Below are 19,759 nucleotides of genomic sequence, written 5' to 3'. Positions count from 1 at the left end.
TTTTCAAAGTCCTCTGAAGCACCTGCAACCCAACTGTACTATAAGCAGTGGAGAGGGTAAATGCTAAACTATTTAGTTCAGCATTCACAAAGAAAATTCAGACACCTAGGGAAAACAGCACTTTCAAATTAAGCTGCTTTATAGAAGGCAAATTAAAAATTTTGGCAATCACTGCTCGATCAACACAAGACAATTTCTAGGACAATATCACCACTTCTATCAGATGACACTGCTAATCCACAGGCTATACTGTCTGCCATTTTTGCCTTGATAATACCCAGGTACCTAACAGCTCAGTGCCTTGAGTACAGACCTTCCAGGCAACAGACTACTGTGCGACTCCATAGCACACGAGCAAACCCAAAACATGCACATTTGGCACAAGTTCCACGTGTCCCAGACTGGATTATTACTCCATGTTTGTATCACTTGTTATGCACCAAGGCCACACCCAAACAGAGCTGTCTTCTCTCTGGCTTGGCTACATATAGGTAGAACACACTGCTGTGAGCTGCACAACTGTTAATGCACTTAGCTCTTCCATTTTTGAATAGGGAGAAAAATAGAAAAATAATAAATTAACCTAGAAAAGTAATTAAGGTCTAGGAGGAGGAAATTACATCCATTTGTTTGAGTGAGAGGAGAAGGAAGAAAGTGAAGTGTTCAACAACACTATTCTTGTATTCTCTCAGCATTATTTCTGTTCAGGCTGAGAAGGTCTGACCCTAAGCAGTAGCAGCTTGATGGCACTGCTTGCATACCCTTGAGTTAAGTAAGCCCAATTCACTTCCACTGAGAGGAATGAAAAGAGAAACTGTACACAAAGAAGAGGTGTTGTCCAAAGGCTTCACATACTCCAGGAATGCAGGAAACTGCTTTGCACCTCAAGAAAATTACTCACTTAGTGTTTGTTCTGTCTCTATATACCCAGAGTATTTCCATGTTTCATGGGAGAACTGTGAACAGAGATATTAAAGACAAAGATCACAAAGGGCAGTTAATAACCATGATGAATAAAATATCAAGATGAAGTCCCTGCAGTGGTGTTAAACTGTGAATCAGCACCTGAACATTTAACACTACATTTAGATTTAAAGAAAAGTAACCTGTCTATTCCAGCTTTTGAAGTCACAACTTTATGTCACTCACAGTAATCTCAAAAGCAAGAAAGCTATTGTCTCTTAAAAAATGAAGATTTACTCTCACACACACAATTGATTCCAGGAGATGCTGCTTTATGGAGAAACAGAAAACAAGCCACAGAAGAGCCACTATATTGAAAAAGCAGCAACACAGTCATAGCATCTGACAACCAGAAATGTGTGGCACAGGATTACAGCTGGAGGGACAAGGATCTCTTAGCAGGGACAGATGTTTTAGGATCTCATGTTTTCAGAAGAGAAAAGGTTCCCTCTAGAGACATTATATGTGGGGAAAAAAAAAAGAAAAAAAGGCCAATTGTTAGCCTGCTCCTCAGCTCAGGTCAAATCTTCTGATTTCTGGAATGAAAGAGAGACATGTTACAAAAAAAGTATGCCAGAGCTTCGTGCCATCTTCCAAGCATCTCACCTCTCTTTGGAGCGTTTTTCAAGTGTGTGAACATAAAAAATCTGGTGAATAGATTTACAGACACAAGTATATCTTCATTTCTACCATTTCTGTGTGCCGGGCCAAAGGAATAAGTGTTGATTGCATTACAGGACTCAGACAGTCAGAGCAACACAGGGTTATTTGTCCTACCATTGTGCACTTGCTTTGTCTGCTCAGAGATTAGGAACTAAAGTGAAACCAAAGAACCATAACTGTTTTTCTGCCAGTTCTAAGTTAAAGTCTTTTTCCCAGTGTCCAAATGACAACATACATTTCCACCAGTTGCAGGCCAGAAGCCACAGCCTTCAGCTGCTGCAGGGAGGACAATACACTGAAGTTCCTGGGGCTCAGACATTCTCATTTTAGTTTGGTCGCTTTCTTGATCCAGGGTACGTATCTGCTGACCTTTGTGTACACACCAGGGGAATCCTTCCGACCACAGCCATAACCCCAGGAAGTGATTCCCAAAATAATCCAGCGCCCATTCGACTTCTGACACATGAGTGGCCCTCCACTGTCACCCTGGCAGCTGTCCACTCGTTTATCTTCAGAGAGGTTCCCAGCACAAATCATGCGGTTAGTGAACTTCTGCCCATAACGGACCTCACAGTCTTCCCGTGGGAGAAGAGGCACCACCCCCTGCAGTAGTGTTCTTGAATAAGACTTCCCTGAAACAGAACAGACCAGCCAAACCAATTCACATACAGACAACAGCAGCGACCTAGAGCAACAGTTCTCTGCACAAAACCAGATATTTGTACATTTCACCTCAAGACTGTGACACAGAATTAGGCCAAACTCAGCATCTCCGAACAACTATAACTTCAGAAAACAGTACTGCAAAACCAGACCACAAAAGAAGAGCAGTAAGATCAAAGAAGCAGGGAAGAGGTTGGAGAAGGGGGTTACATCAAAGGATGAGTCTTACTGCTGGCTCTGCCAACAAGTAACTTGAACCCTGTTCAGTTTATTTCACCCCTCTGAGCCTTCATTTCTTCCTTACTAAAATGATGGTGTTTTCACAAAGGAATAAATGCAGTAACATTTGTGAAATGGTCAATCCTCAGAGAAGTTTTGGCATATGTCTCAGAAGCATCCAAATATTATTCAAAGGGAGCTTACTTCATCTTTGGCCAGACTTGTCTCTGCTCAAATCTTGGTTACTACAGACTTGATCAGAATGTAAGGTTCACGTGTTATAGTGCAAACTTTTGATGTCCAAGATTTAAAGTAATTTACAGACTTACTGTAAGTTCACAAGGTAGTTGTTAACTCATTTGGAAAGATGGGTTTGGTGTGTGGGAGAGATTCTAGCCATTAACTCCCAGTACAGCTTAAGGGAGTTACGGGGCTAAATTGCTCCTTGATCCTCCCCAGACACCCCAAAGTGACATGTGCACCTGGTATAACTGACTTCAAAGCCAAATCTATATTTTCAATCAAACACTTGAGTAACAGCTAGAGAAACAGCTGGAAAGAATGGTTAAGTCCAAAAACAACAGACAAGCTCCTGGGGCTATTTGCGTTTTGGCAGCAATCCCTTCTGAACATATGTATTTTCTCCAGCCAGAGCAGCCCCAGAAAGGCCTCCTTTCCTTAAGTCCTGCTTTGCATTTAAGAACCCTAAGTGGAGAAGGACTGCACAACTGGACACAGCATCTTACTTAGCATTTAAAGGTGTCTCCAGACTAATGCATCCATGTCAGAACTCTACCAAACTCTATTTTAAAACACTGCCTTAACAAAATTAATGATTTAGTAATTAATACTTTCTAGAATATTCCCTGCTCCCTTTAACCTAGAAGTTTCAGAGGAACATTGTGCAAAATGACAGGTACAGGCTGTCTCAAAGCTCATGCAGAAACCAATGTCAGAGCCCAACTGTCCCTGGAGCCTGACATTCAAGAAAGGTCACTTGCTGTACAGGAAGAGCACTTCATCTCAAGTCACTTCCCAGGCACATGCTCTTTACAAGCAAGGTTGCCTGAGGAAGACTCTTTCCACTGCTAAGCCCTCACTTTACTACTGTGATACCTTAAAGATGGCAGGAGACCATGGAAACATGGGGACCTCCCTGAACAATATAGAGATTCTGTGCACCTGCTCTGCACAGGTCATTGCCTAAGGGCTTTGCTGTGGGCAAACATGCATGTAGAAAGCAGAGAGAAGGAGAGGACTGTGAACAGCTGGCAGCATTCCTCTCCCTCACAGTTTCAAAAGATTGTTATAGCAACCAAAACTTCCACCATGGACCGGCTTCAAGATATCCTGAATATCAGAAGAAAATAGTGGCACAAAAATTACTTCATTGACAAGCATTTGGCGCAAACAGGGTGTATAGATATATATATAGAAGTGTTAAAAACATGCCATTGAATTGAGCAGACATAAATTAATGATGCAAATAGATTCCTCAGTCCAGATTCTCCCCCTCCATATCTTGCTCCTCAGAGCCCTGTCACTTACCCGTGTCTCCCCAGCCAGAGATGATGCAGGCTTGCCTGTTTATGTCAGACTTCTCTTTCCTATCAGGAAGGCAGATAGGCAGAACGTGGCTATTGAAGGAGAGACAATGCCCCTCTCTGCCTCGCATTCGGACCAGGGCAATGTCATTATCATTGCTGCCAGCCCAGTAGTTCCTGTGGAGTACAATCCTCTCCACGGGCAGCTCTCTCTCAAACTCATCCTTCACACCTGTATGGTAGTCACCTACCCTTAGCAGATAGCGTCGTACATCAACACCAAACCTAGAGAAAAAGACATACAAGACCTTGATACTCCTACTAAGGGAGAAACAGACCCATGCAAGTCTCAGCTGCTTTGAGATTGAACCACTTCCTTGCAAACTTATAAAGAAGTGCCAGCTTCAGGACTGTGGGATCTCTTCAGCAGATGTGATAATGCCAACTGTTAGCATCACTATCTACCACGCACCAGACTTCTTTCTATAAAAAGGGCTACAACAGTTGTAACAGGCTTATGACTTTCTCTTTCCACAGTTCCTTAAAGTACTGGAATCATAGCTTAATGTTGGTTACTTTTAAGGCTTAAAACCTCAAAGTAAAGAGGGCAGGTATGAGCAGTGAGGGATAAACCAAGCCTATACTGAGTAATCACCATAAGTGCTCCAAGATTACACACATCATAACCTGAAGGTCTTGGTTTAGAAACATTGTTCATGTGGTTCCACTGGGCTGGGAGGGTAACCTTTTTTGAGGTTATCTTCTTCATCCTTGCAAATCCCCTAGAGCTCCCACTTACAAACCCACCTTTTGAAGCAGTGGGCTGCAGTCACTACCCAGCAACTGCTGATCAGTGTTGCTCCACACAACAGACGGGTATCTCTCTGGAAACCCTTCAACCGTAGTGAGGCCTGCCATGGCCAACCACCTCTGAAGAAGAAACAGAAGAACAGTTAAGTGTCACATACACAGGAGTTGTTTGCTTCTCCATTCACTCTGCCCTATCTGAGCTCAGCTGGCATGCATTCTCCCATAGACAGACCATTGGTTCAAATGCAGTTAGGAAAGCTGGAGCCTGTTCTGGATTTCTCAGCAATTACCTGAGAGATTTGTTTCCACCTATGATCCTTTTCTTGCGACGGTGAAGCAGGCGCATGCCACACACACTGGACTCTGGACCTGCACAGCAAAGTTAGCACAGTTGGATAGATACCTTCAGCTTAAGTATCAACAACTGCTGTCACAGAGCCAAGATATCATTCCTGTTCCCTGAAGGCATTAAACCTCCTTTTAGTTGACTGCCCTGTGTTGTGCTAAGGAATTTATATAAAGTTTGTTCCCAAGGGTTGTCTCAGTTTTAGTGGAGGTGCTTACCTCCAGTACTGTAGTTCTATGACAAGAATGGGACCTCTACAGCTATTTCCTCAGTGCTCCAAAACCCAAAGTTTGCTCATAGTTACTGCTCTAAGAAAGAGTATAATGACATGACTCAAGGGAAGTTCTGCAGGCTCAAAGGCCCGTCATGGTTAGAGCTCCTTAGACTAGTCTAGACTAGAAGAGACAATGAAAACAAAGGAAGAGTAACTAGGAGATGCAGGAGAGAACATGTTTATTTTGTAGTTAAAGTTTCAGCCAAAGAAGAGAAAAACTACAGTGAAAAAGCATGCAGAAATCCTAAACCTTGAGACCCGGATTTCTGTGTAGAAAGAAAGGGCATATCACCTGTTTTCCTGATATCTTGGATCTTCTCTTCCACATAGTCACAAATCACACCAGCATCTTCACTGTGCCAGCAGCTGTGAACCCCAGTGTCAGGCCTGACACACTGTCCCAGGGCATGCTCTGTGCCTCTACACTCCACACTGTCCAGATGGATGGGCCCCTGGCCTTCACCAAAATAAGCCATTGCCCTGGCTTTTGCTGCACCACTGCAATAAAAAAGAGGGTGGCTAACATGCAATAAGAAAGAGGGAGGTAAAACTGATGCACCAGGATGCTTTGAAGAGAAATTTCAAGAGAAATGATTCTCCCAACAGCAGGTTCATAAAGAAGCGTTGCCCAAGAGCTATTTCAGTTTATAAGATGAATGCACCAGTTACCTTACCTGAAGCCCAGTTGCCTGCAAACTACTGTAGCATCTCTATCTGTCCAGCCATCATCACAGACACTGCCCCACTGACCATTCAGGAATACTTCAACCCGTCCCTCCTTGGTGCTTTCTCCATCCACCAGGCGCACAGGAGGCCCTGCAGGAAAAAACACAGGTTGCTGCAAGCAAAAATACCAGAGAGCGTGAGATGCTCAGAACTTAGTTTTTACAGGAAAAACAAGGAGAAGGGAAGTAGGAGAGAGGAGTGATAATTTACATGACAACCATTTCCCTCATTTCACCTCCTTGCAATATCAGTGCCTATTAATTTATTTAATACACACTGGAAATCATTAAATCGCATTTCTGAAAGCTAAGTAAAGAGGAGAATGAGAACAAAAAGAAAGTTATTGGCTGGTGAGTCAAGAGTGGACAAGCTTAAACATGCCTTGGAAATAAATCCATTAAATTATTAAAAACTATTAGATTATTCTAGGCAAGAAAAGAGACCTCCATTCAGGAAAAACAACAACAAAAAATTGGATCGTGTATATTTCAATAAAAAAAAATAGATGACAAATTGGAAAGTTTCCTGCAATAGAGAAAACAGAGTACCAGGCCTCATACAAACAGATAGTCAGTATAATTCTTTCCAACTTCCATCTCTCTATGGGTCTGGCTATACGTCTCGAAGAACCACAGCTCTATGGCTCTGCCCCAAAACAGCCAGGGCTTATTCCTATGAATCCTTCTCAAAAAGTAGTTATCACTGAGGCAGCACGGGAAAACTCCCACATCTGCCAAAGTTTCCAAAGGATCAGACCAGGAAGTGATGTTTTCCCTCTGTCCAGAGCAAGGCACAAGTCTAGTTACCCAGGCTGCCAGTGACTGTGTTGCTCTCAGGAGAACAGTGGACTCCCACATCCTCAGCATGTGAGCAGTCGTGCTGCCCCCAGTTGCTATGGGGACAGTCCAGGAGGGAGAGCTCTGTGCCCACACATGCCACATCATCCAGCAAGATAAAGCCTTGGCCAACCGCATAGTCCGCTTCGGAGGCCAGGGTAGCAGGGCCACTAGAGGAAAGAAACACAACATAACATTGAAGTCACTGTAACTCAATGATCTCACAGAGAGACCCAAACTCTCACCCAAAGGAAAACTCCCCTGCAGATATCAGTTGTGGCACTGGTGGGCTCTCTACCTAAGCTACTCACTGACACACTGGACAGCATCCTATCAGCTTGCACATCTCACCAACTTCAACTTCCATGGATATCATTAAGAAGCCCCCACTACTACTCTTTTTTATTCCAGTGGTCTTCTTTCAAGTACTAAAGCAGGTGATATAGTTTAGCAACAGAGCAACTAGCTCATATTGTTTAGCAGGTGATAAAGCTTAGCTAACAGAGCAGACAGGATGGTAGTGCTGAGCTGATACAGCTGGGAATTTAAGGAATAACAAGAAAACATTCTAATTTTGGTGAGTGGTTCGTTAAGACAGTATCAAGCCTGTTATCTACTTGCAAAATAGGTCAGCACAATAAATAATTAAGATATTTATATATACTTTTTTTTCCTGGGAAAGGATGCAGACACTTATTAATGCTTCCTGAAAAAACTGTGTAATGGTAATAACCCTTCTAACAAAGACGGCACTGAAGTAAGTAATGCCCAGCCCATCCTAGTAAAGGGACATAGAATCTAAACCTTGAAATTAGGAGGTACAGATACCACAAATGCTCTCAGTCCTACCTGAAGCCCAGCTGCCTGCAGACCACCTGGGCACTGAGGTCTGTCCAGCCATCATCACATACTGTGCCCCAGTCTCCATTGTAATAAACTTCTACCCTGCCTTCACTGGGGCTGCGACCACCAATCAGCCTTACAGTGCCCTCTGCAAAGGGGTAGGAGAAGGAAAGATCAGCACTCAGAAAGGGAGAGAAGAAAAAGTCTAAACCCCACAGCTGAATACTCTCTGCAGCTCATGACAGGAAGAAATCAAAGACGGTTACTTAAGAATACTCAAAAAAAACCCAAACATACCTCAGCCTTTTCATGCCACCTGTGGAAAGCAATGAGAACACCACCTAGCCTGGCTCTGATTCATTTCCACCTATGTAATATAGGAGTAAGGCTGCAGCTGACTGGCACAGAACTGTAAGTACCTGTGAAAGGGTCACAGGAGACGCCAGCATCTTCAATGTGGTCGCAGTTTTGTTGTCCCCAGTCACTCTTCTTGCACTGGTCAAGTGAGAGCTCATTGCCTGAGCACTCTACTTCATCTAGCAGGATGGGGCCAGATCCCTGCCCATAGTGAGCCCATGACAAGGCTTTTGGGTTCCCACTGCAATAGATACATTAAAGTTCAGTAAGGAAAGTCACAGTCTGGTGCTCTTGGATTCTGCACTGCACAGGGTCTCTCTCACACTAGTCCTTCCGTAGCTAATCTGTATTTCTTACACAGTGGTACTGTTAACTGTTAACCTATATATCCCACTGGAAAGTTCTTTAATGTGATTAGAGGACACTGATGTCTCAATCTCAGGGAAAGGCAAAACTCCCAAAGTAGAAAGGATTTCAAAATTGACTCAGCTATTTCAAGCAATTGTGTTGATTCAATTTTGTATACAACAGTTCCCGTGTTAAGTGCTGACATAAAGAATGATGTGCTCTCTTTCTTTCCATGAATGGAGAGGATAAAGACAGCCAGTGAAACCGAAGGCGTTTAAGTTTCGACAAATAAATGACCGCAATTCACCTGTGAAAGTCATTATGACAGTATAGCACTGAGGCCATGAATATATGCACTGAGACAAGTAAAAATAATGAACAGAGATAAACACAAACTTTGGAAAGAGTTACACCAACTCTTTTTTACACAGCATAAATCCATAAAACTGACTTACTGAATTAAGTACAAAATCCTGTGATAGGATGTTAAGTCTGATATTATCCTCCCTGAGATTTTCATACCCTTCCCATAGGAAGGGATTGTGCTATAGTGAAGGTACATGCTCTCACATTCTTTATTCAGACTACTTCTATGACCACACCATGATGAAAAACACAGCAAGTACCTTAGTCCCAGCTGCCTACAAACTACTTCAGCGTCACGGTCATCCCACTGGTCATCACAGATGGTGCCCCACTTGCCATCATGGTAAACCTCCACTCGTCCTTCAAAGCTCTCCTTTCCCCCAACTAAACGCAATGGAGCACCTACACCTGTGTTTCAAGAAAGGAAGATAGCAAAAACAGAACAAGAAAGGGATAAAGAACGTCCAGCAGTTAAAGGCATAGTCCATTCACCAGCCAGTCACTGCTGGGATTCTCTCGTTCCATTCTACCACTTCCTCCCCTCCAAACCCCCTAGAAGAAGCCATGACTGAAGGCCACAGCATAAGGTGCCACTAATCCAGAGACAGCTCTTTAACTGTCTGCTAACAACGATCAAGACTTTGCTGCCTGTGAACAAAAAACTGTTCTGAATGAAAGGGATGTGGTCATAAGCAACTGTCCTTCAGTGATTCTAGAAGAATGCCCACTGAGTACTTGGGATTGGGAAAAAATACATTATTTTCCACTGGAAGGAAGGTAATCACCTTCACAGCAGGTGAAAGAAGAACATGTTCCAACAATTTAGTCTCCACAGCATCACAATCTCAGATTTAATATCTTATCAGCAACATGAGATTTCAAATAAACTAGGCACAAGAAAAACAGAGTGAACTTCTCTTGGAAGATTTACCTTCTGGAGGGACACACGTTACCATGGCACTTCCCTGGTTACAAGTTCCTGACACAGCTTCCTGATAGCCACATTGCAAGAGGGTTTCCTCATCCCCATGGCAGTTTGCTGACTGCAGGTGCAGGGGAATAGGCCACAATCCAGGACGATTCTTCTTTCCAGCTGTGCCAATCTCACTGGTATGGGGAATGCAACAGAATGATGAAACACTTCTTTTCCAGCCCGACTGTTCACATCTTGTGAGCTCAGTTAATTGTGAGAGCTTAAAGGGCTAGCCATTTCCAGTCTAATGGAAAGCTTATAGTACTTTCCTCCCAGGTAATACGTTCTATCTTCCCTGAAGCAGAGCTGATCTGGTCAGGAATGGTACCTTCACTTGAGAGCAATAATCAAACTCATCAACAGACTGTAACATAGTCAGCACATCTACATATCTGAATCAAATTCTTCCTTCTCTGTGGACTCAATCTCTTGCTCTTCGGAAGACTGAAGGTCCAAATAAGAGATTCCCTAAGAGAGTTCACAGTCTCAACAATTTATAAAAGATTGGTACAGTTAATATTAAAAATTGAATCACTCATCACAGCCTTGAATGTCAAGCTGTAGAAACCCCTGTACTTGTAAATTCTGACTGGGATTAGGCATAGCCATGGAAAATAAAATGGGTACAAAGGACCTAGTAAGTGGGAAATGAGCCTACAGAACAAACTCCTCTCGCACAGGCTACATATTACTCCAGAGGGACAGTAATTAATGAGGCTGTTCTCTCAGGGAACGTGTAAGCACGTAACACTTCAAGCCACACTGAGGTTCCCACCTGAGACCTAGCTGCCTACAGACAACACTGGCATCCCAGTCAGTCCAGAGGTCAGCACAGATGGTACCCCAGAGTCCACCAAAGTACAGCTCCACACTACTATCTTCAGCCAACCGCACAGCACCTTCCAGAGGAAAGGAAAAAAAAACAACAGAGAATTCAGATCAGCAAGTCTTGAACTTTCGTGTGTAGCTGAGCTGAACTGGACTCAATTCCCCACATCCTGTGCTGTGGTGCTGTCACTGACTTGTATGAAGTAGTGTAAGGGTGTGGCAAGCACACAGCAAAACTACGCTTGCTGTATCCTTTATTTTAATGAAGCTATCTTTGAATGTGCTTACATTGTTGAGGGAAGATATTTGTTATTTCATTTATTATCCATTCTGCAAAACACAGTTATAGTCAGCAAAAAGGACAAACAGAAAAGCACTGCACTAGTCAGTGTACTGAGAGCTCCCTTGCATGCCTCAAAAGAAGCAGCAGTCCCTGTGCTGGCACTGCAAGAAATTCTAAAGTAAGCTTAGGACCTGCTTTGCCACAGAAGATTTACAAATCTAATCAGAGAAGATTTTTCTGTACTTGAGCTGCTACAATGACATGAGGAGAGCTCTGAAATGAAGACTTCAGGAGTTGGAGTGGGTTGTTTTCCACATAACTTAAACTGTTTTCAAAATTACCTAAGTTAACAACAGAAAAAAATAAATCCCCTTGTATGAGAATAAAAGCATCTATAGAAGACTCTATGGCCACAGCAGCTTAAATCCACGCCCTAGAACACACAAATGTTTTCTCCCACACAGGCTAGCATCTAGTCCTACTTCTTCAGGCAAACTGGGACACTTATTGTACTATACTTCTTTCCCAGGTTGTCCCAGCTGCTACTTGCAGGTCTGTGTAGCATTATTTCTGGCCTTAACCCTTTGAGACAGGCTCTGGCAGTTAGGAAACAGTCTTACCTTGGTTACAGTCGCAGTTAGCCCAACTGATGGCCCCTGATGCAAGCCGGAAGAAGCACCAGGGTGTAGTTCCCCCATCTGGGTTTCTGCAGTGGTTGTGGTCCCCTAAGCCACGATCTGGGTACTGCTGGACATAATCAGGAAACTCTGCCCAGTTCAGGCACTCTGCTCCAGCCTCAGTGACAGACAGTGAGCCATTGTAGTACCCAAGAGGTCCGACGCCACAGCCACTAGACACTGGGCACAGAAAGAAAGCTGTTAGGCATCACACACAAAGGATCAGACAATAGCAGCAATATCAGCTCATCTACTGAACCACTTTCTATGTCTTGAGGCTCTTCATGAGAACCCATCTGGAATACTGTGCCCAGTTCTGGGGCCCCCAATACAAGAAGGACAACAAGATGTTGGAGCCCCTCCCATGTGGAAACAGGCTGAGAAAGCTGGGGCTCTTCAGCCTGGAGAAGAGAAGACTCAGGGGCAACATCATACAGCCTGACAGGGACTGAGGGGGCTTAAAGGAATGCTGGGGAGGGATTTCTCATAAGGGCATGTAGCAACAGGACAAGGGGAAATGGTTTTAACAATGGAAGAGGGTAGATTTAGTCTAGATAATAGGAAGAAATTCTTTACTCTGAGGGTGCTAAGATGCTGGAACAGGTTGCCAAGATAGGTTGTAGATGCCCCTCTTTGGAGGTATTCAAGGCCAGGCTGGATGGGGTTTTGAGCAACCTGGTCTAGTGGGTGGTATCCCTGCCTGTAGCAGGGAGGTTGGAACTAGATGATCATAAAGGTCCCTTCCAACCCAAACCCTTCTATGATTCTATGATTATTTTCAGAGTAACCTATGAAAAAAAAATGATCTGAAGATTATGAACTGCTTAGGTCTTTAAAATGTGTTAATTGGACTCAAACATGAACAATTTGAACTGGTTCTCATTGTTGTTAATTTCAATAGACATACACCCTTACTCTGAATTACCTAGGAGCTTAAGAGGGGAGCACACTAGAATTCAGTACTTACTAGTCAGAGTGAGCATGCAAAAATAAACTAGGGCAGAAATAGAGATGAAAGGAAAAGAACAAGGGAGAGGAACAGAGAAGTGCAAAAGTATTAGACATAACAAAGATTAAGCAGTCTGGCCATATTGGTGAAGAAGATAAAGGTTGAGGCATACAAGATAAAAGAAATGATGGAAAGAAGGGAAGAAAGCCAGATAGCAGTGCTTCATCGTACCTGTGGTCTCAGATCACCACTGCAGGAAAGAATATGCCTGATGATTGAATTAATAACTTCTTGTTCTTACCTGTACTCTGCAAATGGTTTTGGCTGGGCTGAGATCCCAGGAGAGCCTGGGAAAAGAAACAGAGCAAAAGCAGAGATGATTATCCAATGAAATAAACATGGGCATGTCCTGAAAGCAGCTTGGCCTTTTGCTGCTTTAGGCAAACACTCCCTGGTAACTAGCCTCTTACCTGCTCTCTCCATTGCTTTTCTTCAAACCCAATCACAGCTCTGCCCACTAACAACAAAATGAGTAATTGCTGGCCTGCAGAGATTTACCCTTGATCTAAGCACATTACAGGGCTCTGCCTGCTCTTTTCAAGGTTTCAGCCCCAGTGCTGTCAGCAAATAAAATCTGACACCAGAGTGAAATCTCTATGGAAAAAAAAAAAAAAGTTGGAAGAAAATAACTGTTATTAGAAAGGAAAAATAATGAATAACTACTCACTCTCCCTCCATGCAATTAATAAGCAATCCATGACCACAGAAGCAAACACAGCTACCTGATGGGATGGTGCCCCAGGGGTTCCCTGTTAGAATAGTAATAAACATCTGTGCACCAAGTGGGAAACGACTGAAGAAAAAAATCTAACATAATTTTTTGAGGATTTTGTTTTAAAATACATGAGAGTATAAGATATCATATGGGAATATTATCCAAATGATATTAAGTAGCTAAAAACAAAGAATATGAAATAAAGCCCTCATTCTAGCATCCTGTCCATCCCCAAAACTACATTTCCTCTTGCAGGCAGTGTTTTTGGTGGTTATAACTTGACTGCTGGTTGAGAGATAGGGATCTCCAGTTCAACACATGGCATGGTATGCAGGCAGGTGCAAGACCTTCACAGACCCAGAGCACAAAGAAGAAACTGTACATGCTTCTGCTAGCTTCATGTAGTTTAACTCATTTCTAAGTACAGCCATATATAGATGAACAAAGATTTTTAATTCACAAAGAAGAGGTGTGTTTATGAAGAGAATTGGCTATAGAAATGGTTCTGTTTTTCTTCAAAATGCACTAATTTCACTTCTCTCAGCCTCAGCTCTTAAACTGAATCCTCTTCTGAAATAAGCAGGGATAGTCCTGACAGATACCAGTCAAGAATGACACCTATTTATGGCTGACATAATTTACAGATGAAAGTTATGTATAATGGTCAGCAGGTGTGCCAGAACTATGTAAACTATGGCCAAACTTCATCATCCTCCAGAAGTCAGAATATGACTTTGCATATAGAAAATGAATTCTTGACATGGTTCAGGAAGAGCAAATCAGAGCTCAGGTACATATGCTCAGGAAGATGCATAGATAAACCAGCAATTAATGGCCAAAACCTTTTCAGTCAAAAGTCCATTTGTCTGCATGTTCCAGCTGTTCTGGGACCACATCATGCTCTGTAAACCAACAGTGCTGAAGGACTCGCATGGGGATCTCAAAGTGCTTTGCAAAGAGAGGAAAGTGAGCTTAGTGACACTTTTGTGACTGCCCAAGATAATACACAGGACAGTTGAGTTACAACCCAAATCCCCTGACTCCTACATTCTACATGTGCACTTTAACACAAGTGTAAGCCAACAAGAAACAGAGGGATGGGTTGCTTTAATAATTCGATGTATGAGAGACTGAACATACTCTTCCTGGAGATTGATCATAAAAGACAAAACTCCAGTCCAAGTAATATGCTTCCCTTCTAATGAAAAACTAGTTGCTGCCAGTTCCTCTAGCAGTTTCCAAAATTCCCCCACAGTCACCATCACCATCACAAAATTTTAGTGCAATAGTCCATGCTGCAGTCACTGCCCCAGCTCTATGGGCTATAAATCATCTGCCCACAACAGCAATAGGGATCAGCAATCCACTGGTGAAGAATAGAAACAAAGGATCTCTCATGCAAGGCTCACTGCAGTGCTTGAGTAACATGGGAGACCTGAGCCAAAGCATCTGCAAGCCCCTGTGCATCCTGCTTTGTTTCCTTTTATGAATTTCATAAGCACAATGAAATAAATCCCTCCCCAAGCCCCGAACTCTTCCCAGAGACCACAGCTGCCTAGATACATCAGAAAACATGCTCAGTAAGAACATAATCCATACACAGTGAGGATATTTAAAAAATAATAATAATAATCCACATGACTTTTTACAAGCAGATAGAAGAATTTCAATTTCTTACCTCCCCACATCTGAGACATGATAACAGACTCAAGAGCTCAACCAACATCCTAAGTACTTTGGGGATCTTCATCCTTCCTGTACTAAGTGGGCAGCAGCTTCAAGCTTCACAGTCTCATTCTGCTGCTGGGCTCAGCTGCTGCATCCTCTTCTCACTCTCCAGCTCGGTTTCCCGTGAGCCAGGCGCTTGCCACTTCACATCGGAGGGAGCAGGATGCCTCTTTCATTTCTGCATGGGGAAAGGGATGGGTAGGGATCAAAGTTCCAACAGCATCTTATAATCTCACTCTCCTCACCTCTTCTCCTTGATTCTTCTTCTTTTCAGAAATGGAAAAAGAAAGGGATAGAAGGGAGTTCATGCCCCAGAATTTCTCTATCACCTTCAAAACCAGCAGGAGACAAGCGCAGACGGGCGGGGCACAGCCCTCAGCCTGCTCCCGCACCTCCGCTGTCCCCTCCCTTTTGCTCGCTGTCCCAGCCTCTCGCGTGGCTCTAGGTATGCGCTCCTCCCGAGCGCCAGCATCCGCCTCCCCACCACTGTCCGCCCGGCAGCCTGGACAGCCGCTCTCTCCTCTCCTGAAATTCCTTCTTTCCACAGCTGACTCTTCCTTCTCTCCCCGTTAAGCACAAAAGATGTAGCAGCAGCAAGGATCTGGGGCTTCTTTCTGCAACAGCTCCAGCAGCAAAACTGAATAAGGAAACGGCTTGTGCACGCACGCTCGCCAGAGATTATACTTGTTGGAAGGAATCTGGACTTTATCCTCCCACCACTGCCTCCTCGATTAGCTGCTTGCAGCTTCCTGAGGTCAGACTCTCCTTAGATTTGAACCCAGGTAAATGGGGCCCAGAAAACTACATTGAAGAGCTTACAGATTTCCCAAGAAAAAATCAGCTCTCAGGGGAGCTTTCCCACTTTTCAGCCCTGCATCTTGCAGTGTCTCCTTGACCTTGGGGCTGTAACGTTTTCATCTGATTGCTAGGGCGATTTCCAGAGAGTTTAATTATTATTGTATTGCTATCAATTAATCCTAAAGTGTTTTAGTGGGGTTTTCTGTTAGTTTTAGCTAGTTCATTTTGAACTTACTGATTCTTCACAAAAAATAGGAATAGAGGCTACAACAAAAAACAATTTAAGTGTTATTAATCAAATCTAAGAAGAGGATTTGGTCAACTTGGAATTGTTTAATTTGGGAAATTTCTCACGTTCCCTATACTGCTCTCCAGCTCAGTCTAATGGGCATTTACTACATTTACATTCTGATTATGGAGGGATTAACTCTTAGCATTCTGCAGCATGAACTACGGTCACCTTAAGAAATGAGCTCATTTCTGGCCAAGATGTCTGAGAAGCATTTTTAAAGAGACTTTCAGCATAAAAGCAAGAAACAGGCTGATACAAATCCACTGGCTTGACAAAAAGCCTCTTTTTCTTTTCTCACTTATTACCCATTAGTCACTTCACATGACAGCTTTGTGTTGCCTCATCTTTAGTCACTCATCAAATGCAATTAAATTCCACTACATCTGGATCCTTTACAGGAGCCACTACTATGTGGTAGGAGGGAGCAGTTTGAGTGGATTTGTACCATATTGCATTCTGGACATGGTGGATTTGGCCAAGAATTACACTCAGTTAATTAGGAGCAAATCTCCTATATCCATGTAGCACAGGAGGCAGATGATCAGGTCAAGAGGAGACGGAAATAGCTTACAAGCTACAGCGTTCTCTAACTCTCAGGTGGCACTGGGAAAAAGGAGCAAAACAAAAAGCAAAGATAGGAACGTGCTGGAATTTTCTAATCATTCCAGTGAAAACATAAGGAAAGAATGTACTGGAAATAATAACAGAAAATCCACTGGCATTCAGAAGACACTTCTCCTGAGGACTAGAGAGGTTGTTGATGCCTCTTCCTTATTTCCAAGAAGATGCTCACCTATTTAACTCTTTAGGACTGGAAAAGAACAGCTCCTTTCAACCTCTATCTGACTAATAGCATTTATATCCTCTAGCAAAAGCCTATAATTTCTCTCACAGTAGCTTCCCTCTCTCTTAAGTCAAGGCTTTCCTAGTTATTTTTAAGTGATTTACTCAAAAGGAAAACACAGACCAGTGCAACAAAAGCAACAGAAGTTGAAGTTTGGGACTCAGCTTCCTGATGGAAACTAAGATGTATCTGGTCTTTGCAACAGTCTCCTCTGTGTCAAGTCTGCAACCACCTCCTTCTCACTAAGATCTCCTCCTGGTTTTCTGGCACATGAAAGGACATTTCCCCGAGAGACAGACTCAAAAAGCACTTGTCATACAACACGCCTCTCTTCTTCCTTACCTATTTGCTCATGTTCTGCTGCAACTCAAAGATCAAGAGTTGCCTACACTGAAGGGTTTTTGCTATTTACCATAGTTTTACTGCTAGTTATTCCAGTAACAGTCCCTCTCCAGATTGTCCTGGCTTAAACAACTTCCAAGATACCACAGGCTGAATTAGCCTTGTTTGTGTTTCAAACTGATTAAGAAGGAAATTATACCAATATAACTATGGCACTTGAAACACATTTTAAGTTATCTCTAGATACATGACACATTTAGAACTTCCCTGTGTGTGCAAATTTGAAGCAACTGTAATGACGGAAGTCCACTATTTAACACATATCACCTCCTCACCCTGATATAAACATAGTTCTACAGTAATAACAGTCTACAATTCCCAACAGAGTCTCTCTGCCTCATTGTTTCCGGATTATTCTGTATGAACCCTTCCAAACCAAATGTGCTGCCTTCTAAAATGAGCTTGCTTCTCAGGAATTGAACTAATTACTCCTGAACCAGCAGGACAACTATTCCTCAAGAAATAAAATAAAATAAATAAAATAAAATAAAATAAAATAAAATAAAATAAAATAAAATAAAATAAAATAAAATAAAATAAAATAAAATAAAATAAAATAAAATAAGATAAAATAAAATAAAATAAAATAAAATAAAATAAAATAAAATAAGATAAAATAAAATAAAATAAAATAAAATAAAATAAAATAAAATAAAATAAAATAAAATAAAATAAAATCCATAGTTGCCAGTTGCCACGTCTTCCCATTAAAAGGAGTATCTCCATCTCTCTAGACTAAGGAGCAAAGAAGTAATTCTGCTTGTCACATTCGGAACAAGAACAGGTTCAAGTCAATGCCAACTTTCTTGGAGATAAGAACAAGACCTTAGTGCTTTTGTTAGTCTCATAGCTCCATTCCCTCAGCAGGGACTGCAGGACAATGTATTTGCTGTCAGCTTCTAATCTTTTAACTGTAAGTCCTTCAGAAGAGGTGGCCCTTTGCTTTTTCAGGTGATTTGAATTTAGGGAGGTCCTTTGTGGAGCCAGGAGTTGGACTTGATGATGCTTATGGGTCCTCTCCAACTACAGATATTCTGTGATTCTGTGTTTTTAATCAAGAAAGTCACCTAAATGCAAGTGCTATAGACCATCCTTATTCAGTGCTTGATGGTAGCCTACAGAGATTGCTAATCTCGGTCATCTTTGTTTGCAGACTACTAATAACAAAAGCACAGTAAATCTATTTCAGTTTGTTAACTGAGTTGCAGATTGGAAAAATGTTTACGAAGAGTAAAAGAATAACTCTTATTCTGTCCCTCTAGGGGCATCAAGTATGCAGAGGCTGAAGCATATCTACCAGAGAAGCTAACAGATGGCCCATTTCCAAGAGGAGTATTAGGGAGCAAAGGGATGCTAAAAAATTTGGAACAAACACAGCTCTTTTGCAAATCTAAATAAACAAAGAAAATCAATAAAGCTCCCTCTGGACATGGGCCTAGAAGCCACTCGGGCTAGAAAGAGGTATTAAACCTTCTTTTTTAGCCTGTTTGAACACTAGTCAAAATGACTAACCATATGGATGAAATGTAAGGTATCTCTTTACACTGAAGTATTTGTTAATAACGTCTGAGAATTTCCTACCATTAAGAAGAGATATTGAGGTCTGAAGTTCAGGAAAATGTAGAAAAATCAATGCTTCCTCCATAAAAGATCTTCAGTGAAAGCCTAAGAAGAAAGGTAGTTAACAGCAATCACACACAGTACTAGTAAAATACTCAAGCTATAAGGTACATGAACAAGATCAAGGAATTCCAGCAGATTTGCTTAAATCCTTTAAATCCTACTTAGGAGAGTAGAACATCTAGTCCGCTTCGTGTAATTCTTTCCCCATCGTGCAATCACATACAGGTCTCTGCAGCTAAGTTCTTACACAGTGGGCTCAACACCAGGAGCAACAGAGCCCAGCTTTCTTTTATGCCCCAAAAACAGTATCAAGAAGCAGTACAAGACCTGAACTCAGAAAGGACGTTGTCATATATACAACTACTAATGGAATGACCCCCCCAGTATAAATTACATCGTGGAACACGACACAAGTTTAACATGAGATGAGGAGACTGCAGCAACTCAGATTGCCAAGGACAATCGGTACCAAGAGGCCTTTTTGGTTACAGCATTTGTTTTACACAATGACAGTCCTTCACAGACTCTAGATACGATACATTTAGCACAGCTACCAGCTTAAGAGCTGCAAAACTGTATTTGATATTGCAAATTTTAAAACAAAGAAACTCATCAATAGAATTGAGAAT

At 42.3% G+C, this 19,759-nt stretch overlaps 1 protein-coding gene across 4 annotated transcripts; it reads right to left on the bottom strand.

The window, feature by feature from the left end:
- Positions 1-608: 608 nt before the first annotated feature.
- On the bottom strand, positions 609-19,188 carry LOC136054714 (neurotrypsin-like). 4 transcript variants are annotated; one of them, XM_065746072.1, is made up of 16 exons: positions 19,089-19,188; positions 15,122-15,349; positions 12,970-13,015; positions 11,663-11,899; positions 10,707-10,830; positions 9,890-10,065; positions 9,219-9,366; positions 8,307-8,485; positions 7,894-8,035; positions 7,015-7,214; positions 6,157-6,298; positions 5,775-5,980; positions 5,153-5,231; positions 4,860-4,982; positions 4,057-4,337; positions 609-2,258 (listed from the first exon to the last, which is right to left on the bottom strand). In XM_065746072.1, exons 2-16 carry the CDS (start codon positions 15,191-15,193, stop codon positions 1,948-1,950), a joined length of 2,466 nt encoding a protein of 821 aa, XP_065602144.1. In that variant the 5' UTR covers positions 15,194-15,349; positions 19,089-19,188; the 3' UTR covers positions 609-1,947. The 4 variants fall into 4 exon arrangements, with proteins under 4 accessions (XP_065602144.1, XP_065602145.1, XP_065602143.1 ...); XM_065746073.1 differs by lacking the exon at positions 19,089-19,188 and adding an exon at positions 15,501-15,516; XM_065746071.1 differs by lacking the exon at positions 19,089-19,188 and having other exon boundaries at positions 15,122-15,492.
- Between the last annotated feature and the right edge of the window lie 571 nt (positions 19,189-19,759).

This window comes from Cyrtonyx montezumae, unplaced genomic scaffold, assembly GCF_038088225.1.
Source record: "Cyrtonyx montezumae isolate F1298 unplaced genomic scaffold, pur_monq_1.0 scaffold_4, whole genome shotgun sequence".
NCBI lineage: Eukaryota > Metazoa > Chordata > Aves > Galliformes > Odontophoridae > Cyrtonyx > Cyrtonyx montezumae.
This window is presented reverse-complemented; position numbering and strand designations above follow the sequence as displayed.

Excerpts from the sequence above, each read along its gene's own strand:
- LOC136054714 (XM_065746072.1), bottom strand. The coding sequence starts at position 15,193 with ATGAAGATCCCCAAAGTACTTAGGATGTTGGTTGAGCTCTTGAGTCTG. Across the intron at positions 13,016-15,121 it reads CATGTCTCAGATGTGGGGAG|GCTCTCCTGGGATCTCAGCC; the intron begins GTAAGAAATTGA and ends TTCTTTTCCCAG. Across the intron at positions 5,981-6,156 it reads TGCAGGCAACTGGGCTTCAG|TGGTGCAGCAAAAGCCAGGG; the intron begins GTAAGGTAACTG and ends TTTTTATTGCAG.